This window comes from Lithobates pipiens, unplaced genomic scaffold, assembly GCF_037356315.1.
Source record: "Lithobates pipiens isolate NorthernLeopardFrog02 unplaced genomic scaffold, aLitPip1_a1.2 Scaffold_8, whole genome shotgun sequence".
Lineage (NCBI taxonomy): Eukaryota > Metazoa > Chordata > Amphibia > Anura > Ranidae > Lithobates > Lithobates pipiens.
In genome coordinates, this window is record NW_027507903.1 from 250923292 (window position 1) to 250931914 (window position 8623).

Here is an 8623-nt window from a genome sequence, read left to right on the forward strand (position 1 = left end):
GATCTGCCCACATGCCTGGACCGGCATATTGAGTGTTCCTTAAGGGCTCATTTACACTTGCTACGGCTTCAACACACATTAACTGCCAGTTTACACTTGCTTCAAAACATGGATTTGGACAGGCTTTGTTAAAGCTCCAAACGCCAGTCAAAACTCCTGTCACTAAATAAAATGGTTTGCCCACAGGCAAAATGGAAACCGTCAGGAGACGGTTTTATAAAATCATTTTTGAGGAGAAAACGGCATGCTGCTGTTTGCAAAAACAGAAAAAGTAAGTGTTATAATTATTAATACTATTGATTGTCAGTATGCCTCAAAATTTTTTTTATACCTTTTGGTATAAATCCCATGCTATCCGCCATTATTTAAATCACTACTGGATTTGTTTGTTTTTGCTAAACAAATGGAAAAAAAAAAAAAAGGTTTTCTTAGTTTCGGTTATAAAGTCTTGCAAATAAGCAATTTTTCTTCTTCACTAATGGGCACTGATGAGGTGGCACTAATTGGGCTGTACTGAATCAGTGCCCTGTCAGCCTTGCCGGTTACTGGCTCTCCTTTCCTCACACGCATAAGGAAAATAATGCTGATAACCGGAAAATGTATTTATATGTGATCAGCTGTAATTTGGTACAACTGATCACATGGTAAAGGGTTGCTCCGATTGGCCCTTTACCTCAATCTGCGATCTGCTGTATCCAAAGAATGCACGCCCTAGGGGGTGCACAGGAGGAGGTGCATGGACACCCTCCCAGAACAAGAGCCACGCTGTAGCAGTCTTTCAGCTACGGCACGGTACTGAAGTGGTTAAAACACAGTGATTGTGTCCTGTGAATCTGTTCCTGCATATGCAGAGCCAACTTTTATTTTCAGTGTTTGAACCAGACCCATCAACATCCATGGTGCCGTTTCACCTCCTTTCTCTCTCTGTTGTACAGGGGATTGCAAGAGGCAGATACCAAGTCAAATCCAGGTACTTGCACAAAATTAAATATCCTTAGTTTACATACAATTAAAGTGTATGTAAACTAACAATACATTTCTCTCATTTGCTCCCTAAATATAAAATTGAAAGCATTTATCTTTTATAACTATTCAATAAGTGCAAAAAAAAAAAAAAAAAACAGGTTTATCCAGCCAGAAATTTCATGAGCTGATAACTTCCAATGCTCTCCTATTCTGTGGAGAGTTGTCAGTCAGCAATGTACCCTCTGTAAAATTACAAAAGATGTACCCCTTTGATATGGAGAAGGAAGGTGTTCTAGTCCTAACACTCCCTTCCAATGTTGCCCCTCCTAGATCCAGTGTGGTTGCCAGCCTAGGACAGGAAGTCTTTTCCTGACGGGATCGCTAGTTGAAAATAAAGAAAGAAAAAGAGCAAAGAACAAAAACAAATCAAATTTCACCACCACATATAAGGAAAGGTAGACTGCAATACATTACATTTTTGTTCTTGGATATAGTTTAATGATTTTTAATGAACACGTGCACACATTGATATTGTTTTAGCTGCCTGGATTTCAGACATAAACCAATAACAGCTGTCAAAATAACTTTAGTAGCTTGACTGTTTGTAGAAAGTAATTCTCCTTTGTCCACGTTCTTGGGAAGAGAAAACTCAGTGCATATAAACAGAGAACAAACCGGTTTTCACTTCCTAATTAAAAGGGATAATACTGGATTTTCGAAAGTAGCAAATAACCAATCACTGTGATTAATGACCTGTTTGTTAAACAGACACAAAGACTCAGGAAAATGGAAAAAGCCTAGTTAGGCACGCCTGGCACCATTAGCAAGACAGCACAGCATGGCTATCAGGAATCCATTTTTTTGCACACTGTTGGCGATTTCCGCCATTCCATAAAACACTGGGCAAAGAAACTTGGGCATTCACAAGACAAGCTGGCCTTTTGGAAGTAAGTAGAGCACAGTGTTCCAATCAACACAGCCTTTCACTTCACCAGTGGCAAGAGATGACAGATACAAACAAGATGCTGGAAGAAGGGATTGAATTCCAAGGAAGCTATATCCTTGGAAACCCTATAATTTGAGCCTGGAGGGTGCATTGCTACACTCATCTGAATGCATGTCTACGCACGTGTGACCATGAAGAGAAACAAAGCTAATTTACTTGAAAGGAGGTCACTTAAGCTTCAAATTAGAAACTGAAAATGAAGTTTAAGGAAATAAATATGAGGGGCACCATTTTCGAAAGCAGCCGTTCTAGACAATTTTCATAAACACCGCACTAATAAACTCTTTGATGTGGCATACAATAAAGTGACCGAACAGCAGCACACTATAGGAATTTTGCATTTTGTTCATCAACAGACTTAACTTTGTAAGCAGCAGTGGGTGGCCATGACAGTTTATCATCAGACCTCCATGTTAGATGAATATAACCCAAACCTGTCCCTGTTAGCTACAAGATGTAGTTCAATGGTGGCTGTTCACAAATGAGCACTCAGACACCTTGAACTTCAAAAGCTACATGAGCCACGTGACACGGATGTGGGCATTTTTGGCCCAAGAGACTAAGGAACGCCTGAAAACACTTAAATCACGTTTTTCTTTTCTGTGTGTTTTTTTAGCCTGCAGGAACTGATCTCCTCCCACCTAGTGCATTCAATGGGCTAAGACAAAAACATCTGACGCTTGAATACATGTGTAAAATGTTTGAAATACGCTTCTATGACTCGCATACTAGTCTCTAAAATGCAATCCACTGTGGATCGCTTTTCATACACCAGCGAGATGCAACAAGGTCAAGAGGTATCCCTGTCTGCTTTGAAGCTGAACTCCAGGAATTCAGCCACTTTGGGCAATGTTTTTGATTACTTGGGGTTAAGTTCAACGAGGTGCATACTACCTCAAGGACTTACAGCTGTAATTTAGAATATCCATTTTTGCATAGCTCTTGCTATACTTTTGCAAGACAGATGCTGGACCTTCTGGTCTCAGCTCCAGGAGCTGTAGAGTCCCATGCAGCCACTGTTCCCAGCCCCCCCACCCGCCCAATCACAGAATACTTAGTGTTATGTGAATCCATTCACAAGATACAAAAGCTCCTGTGAATAGGCAGCAGAGGAGAGGGGCAGGCAGAGATTCTGTGTGTCTGGGGTTTAGCAACAGCAGATAATGCCACCAGATGGCATACAACCTGTTGGACTTAACTCATAATAATATGCCAGCACAAATTTACAGATTGGCTGAATGCCTAAAGCTCAGCATTAACATACCATGTCATATTATTTGTACAGAGGTGCAGAAACTTCCAAGTAGCCAATATTTAGTGTACAACCACAAGGAAAGCAAGCAGCTGGAGTGAAAAGAATGGCTGAAATGGTCATAGTTTACTGATTAGAAATCACAGTACTTGTGAGAAATTCTTGTACCTGTCGGAAGCAAACACAAGATTTTGTCTCATGAAGGCATAGAGAGGGTGGCACTCGGGCTGGAGTGTCCATACTGGAGCAGGTACAGCCCCTTGAAAGTCCTGGCTGGCAGCTGAATGGGACCAGGTTGCTAGGATTCCTGCAGCGGCAAGCTTCATCGCAACCAAGGAGCCCTGTGTTTGAAGCAAGTCATCCCACTGGGGTACTTGCATCTGCATAATGTGTTTTGACCCAATATGCAACTGTAAAGGTAGCCTTGAATGAATTGCTTGCTGCAAAGTCTCAAGGTACCCCATTCTCCTATGGAATCTGGCTAATGCATCAATACTGACCATGGAGCAGAATGGGCATCTCCATCATTAGCCCAGCATATGCACCTGGACTGACCATTTTCTATGGATTTCAAATTTTGCTTGTAGGTGAAGAACAGTGTCAACCTTGGAAAAACTGGATAGTGTAAACTTCTAAATGAAGCCAGAGGTATTGCATCACCTACTGCAGGAATATTTTAGGTTTATCCCCAAAGCATTTTGGCTCCTCATTTGTTTGAGAGCCATTGGGTTCCAGTAAGCAACCAACCACACTCCGAACTCTGTTGGATTTGTTAGTGCTTCCTCTGGAGTTTTGAAACACTGAATAACTTTTTGGGGAAAATAGAGCTGCACATTGTATATTGAGGTTTGCTGAAGGTTGCGCATCTTTAAAAAGGTGGTTAAGGAATCCTTTCTGCTGTATTGTATTCTGACATCAGGGGGCCTTCCCCATTGTCAGACTACAAAAATCAGTGTTACCAGCTATAACAGCCACTATAAATCATTTGAGAAAAACCTGACAGGCTGGTTGTACACAAGTAGATCGATTGATTAATTAACTTGTATACAACCAGCTTGCCCATACAAGGATAACATTTTGATCCATGTATGGACGGTTTAGTGCCATTTAATGTTTGTATGCTTTTCCTATATAAACTATTGTCAAGGAGATCATGTCTCAAATCACATGACCAGCAGACAAAAATCTAGGCCTGAACTGGGCTGTCTTTACAGTTCAGAATTTTCTGAATCGTATGCATCCAAACTTTATACCAGAAACAAAGCAGGTTACAGCTTCTACACATTTTAACACAAAGCTAAAATGATTCAGCACTGTAGATTATGTGTATGGACTACATCTGTTTAGGCAAAGTCACAGCTTGATGCATGTTCATACTCAAACAGGTGAAAAAAAATCTGAAGCTTCTAGACATTCGAGACCTGGAACACATCTTTCTAAAAGTGGTATACACAGACAAGCAGGATTATAATGGAAGTGTATATAGAATTATGTAGTAAAAAGATATGCTCGGTAACATCCTTGTGGCTTACTCATAAAACAACAACAATTGACAAAATTTAACCCAACTATCTCCTCCATTCAAGAAGAATTGAAGATCTCAGTCAAACTGGCTTATTGGTCATCTTTACACAGTACAAAATTCTTGCCTATAAGATGCACAACTTTTGTACTACCATTTCCATGCAAATATACCGTGGGCCTTTTGTGCCATCAAGCAAACATACAAGATATGTAGTCTCATTTGATGTAAACCTACGTGGGAGAAAACACTATAAAACTAGTAGCAGGCATAGAAAGCCAACACCATCAGCTGTAAGCACATCTCTTACCTTGACACTAAACCTAGCACCACATGGTGCATCCCCAACTTGACTATTACCTGATAATGGGCAATATGCAAGCCCCCGACCCTAAACCAGTCATTGCAAACTGGGTTGCGGGACGGATGCATATGCTTATGTAAATAATGCTAAACAGTAGCAAATTGCATATTCACTTGAAAAAGTTCTGAAGAGGCGAATGGTAAAGTTGTACGTGCCAACAGCTTGTTTTGAGCTCTGTTCAGATGTCAGTTTAGGGTTTCTTCTTCTCCACATAGGCTCGTTTAAAGGAAAATTATAGGCTTAGACCCCTTTCATGCTGAAAGAGCTGGGCGTTAGTGGTAAAACGCCGCTAGTTTTAGCCACGCTTTACTGGTGTTTAAGCACAGATTTTGTGCAGCTTTTCGGCCGCTAGCGGCACGCTTAAAAATGCTTGTGTTGCACTGCCCATTCATTTCAATTTTTGCCCTGCCCCAAAGATGCTAGTTTACAGGACTTTTCCTAACATCCTGCAAGTGCACTGCCCCATTGTGAAAAGTCACACTGAGATGAATGGGAGGCAGTATTCAGGCGCTATTTAGAGGCTATTTTTAGCGCCAAAACACCTGAAAACCACCTCCGTGTAAAAGGAGTCTAAGAAAAAAAAAAAAAAAAACAAACATACTCAACTCCATGGTGCATCATCTATGTGACACTGCAGCTGTCCAATGCCGGCTCTAAAATAGAGAGCTGACAGACCACATTAATTGCTGACCGCTTAACTCTTAAGCTGGCTATACATGGTCCAGTTTTCTTTGTTCAGTCAGCTGGCTGAATGAAAAAAAAAAAAAAAAAAAACACAACCAATTTCCCAATCCAAACATTTCAGGTGAATGGGAAAATCCTCATGGGCGTGTCATTGTATTCTGACAGCAGGACTGTGGAAATAAACTCATTAGCACTGCAGATGATTGGCTGCATGTGCTGATACAGCAAAAATATACCAAGAAACCTGTTCTTGAAGAATAGATCATAAGATGAACTTCTCAGGAACAGATATATATGCATTGAAATTTGACCAATTCCTTCTGAACTGGCTAAATCTCCATCCATGCATGGCCAGCTTTAGTCTGCTGGAAGCAGAGAACAGTGACTGTTGGACATAACACCCAACTCAGCTCATCCAGAACTAACTTGGAGTCACAGGCTAGTGAGCGGGTGGTCACAGCTGGCTCTGGCTCTTAGCCATGCACTAAAAGATGGAGCCAGATGTCAATCATTCAACATTGGCGTGTTCTGCCCAGTCAGCGGATCATGGGTAACCAACTGCTCATCAGCTGACTCTGGGTCACAGAAGAACAATAGTGAATGTGCTCTTTTGACCCAAAAGAAAAGCATAAAAAAAAAAGGTTTGACCCAACTTCTTTTAAACCTGAACTAAAATCAGAGGTTACCCTTGCAATGGGGATTCTGACGCACTGCAAGGGTTAAATGTGCATTTTGGTCTGCAGGGAACCTAAACAGCCAATATCCTCTTCTGTATGAGCTTTGTACAAGCTGAAGACTCATACAAAGTAAAAGACAAAGTCTGTGTGTACTCTGGTGTTTTCTGGCTAAGAAGCAGGAAATGAGCTAGGATTGTGTATGAACAGGGGTCATGGTCAGACAAAACACTGCATGTACCATTTTCTTCTATACTGGACAAGAGGTCAGCCAATGCCACTTTAGTGCACAATTCTAACCAATCTTCCGATTACCCTCCACAAAATAGACTTCTTCATCCATAAAAAGCAAACAAAAATCTCATAAAATTGTAATGCATTTGCTACATAAGCATTCAAAAAATACAGAAATTGGTGGTATATCTATGAATAACACATACCTTTTTAAACATCCTAGTTGAATCCTCACTTATCTGCATGAAGCGCATTATAACATTGTTTAGGTAGATATCACTTAGTGTTGCATGATCTTTGCTTTCTCTTCTCACTTGGTTCAGCAGTAAATACCAGCAATTAACAGGGGATAGCAAGTTCTGGTCTTTCCTGTAAAACAAACAAGCATACAATATTTCAGATAGACAAGCAAAGATATACATGTGTAAAAAAGTAGGAAAAAAAAAAAAAGGGTCTAAATTAGAGCATGTTTTTCACTACTCAAAACCTGAAATCATTTTTCCTGCATCTCCTATTTTCTACCCTCTTGGGGTAATTTCAAGTTTCTAGTAGAAAGTAAAAATATTATGAACAGAAATTATTTTATGCCAACTGCATGGGTGCAGAGGCCAAATTCATGCAGCTGAAAACACACTTTTCACTTGATACTCTTCATATAAAAAAAAAAAACAGGAAAAAAACAAACATTAATCTAGCCATGCACCTTAGATTTTTTTTTAGAAACCAATTCATTCCTTCCCATCTATGCCATACAACGTAGACAAAAGAATCTCCCCTGCCGGCTATTGCCAAGTTGGGTGGTACAGACAGGGCTAAGCACAGCTTGAATTTCAGCCATTCAGCAGGAATCAGCCGAAATGTAAACGGTCTATATAGCCAGCTTTAGCAGATACTCTCTGCTCCTGCTATGCCACTATCGGCAACCTTTTGTAACCAGTTCTTGGGGGAAGGCTCGCATCAACGATGCCCAATACCATGTCAAGATTGCAAAGGCTGCAATGGAGAGCAGAGCATGCCCAATTGGTTACCAGATATCAGCATGCAACTAGGGGATGGGTCAATTTTACCTGTGCCCACCCAAGAATGACTTACACATTTAAAAGGCTCATACTTAAAGTGGAGCTCCACCTTAAAAAAAAATTCTTAAAAGTCAGCAGCTGACTTTTAATAAAACGGACACTTACCTGTCCAGGGTGCCTGTGACGTCAGCAGCAGATGACGAGCAATCGCTCGTCTCTCCACTGCCCTGCCGCCATCCTCGCTCAGGGAATCAGGAAGTGAAGCATTGCGGCTTCACTGCCCGGTTCCCTACTGTGCATGCGGCATGTCTTTACTGGTCTCTGTTGTGTAACGAGGGGGGGGGGCAGTCATTTGCGGCTAGCTATTCCCAGAAGTGGTTGCAGATACCTGGATTATACAGGTATCTGCACCCCCTTCCCCCCTGAAAGGTGACAGTTGTGGCACCGTGGGGGGGGGGGGGGGGGGGGGGGGAAACCGATGAGCAAAAGTTTCACTTTAAAGTTGGAGAAAAAAAAAAACCCTGCAAGGCAATGGCATAACATTCTAGTATGCATCGCATATGTAATAGTCACTCTGAAAGAAGCCCTCCAGCGCTGAAAAGTCACTGCTGAGAGGCACTGTAAGCTGGGCCTTCACAGCGCAAACATTGATGAGGTCATCAGCTGAATGCACTCTGAATAGCTTCCCAAACTGTGCAGGGAAGGGCAGAGCAGGGAGCCACGACTGACAGTCACTGCTCTCTGCTCAGAGCAGTGGGAAGAACTGAGGGATCAGCTGTGGCTGTGTGCATCTATTAACACACATTGTGGCTTGGCCGCACCCTTGCGCTCTGCTCACAGGATATGATTTAAGACAGCAAGGAGCCAATGGCTTCCACTGCTCTCAGCCAAATTTGTGAGAG

The 8623-nt window shown here is 41.7% G+C and overlaps 1 protein-coding gene across 9 annotated transcripts in view; it reads right to left on the bottom strand.

Moving 5' to 3' along the window:
* SRGAP1 (SLIT-ROBO Rho GTPase activating protein 1) overlaps positions 1-8623 on the bottom strand; it is a 251004-nt gene that overhangs the window by 129785 nt on the left and 112596 nt on the right. For all 9 annotated transcript variants that reach the window (XM_077470167.1, XM_077470166.1, XM_077470172.1 and 6 more), the window contains one exon: positions 6909-7071. In XM_077470167.1, coding sequence (XP_077326293.1) covers positions 6909-7071 — 163 coding nt within the window. The remainder of the gene's footprint in view (positions 1-6908; positions 7072-8623) is intronic.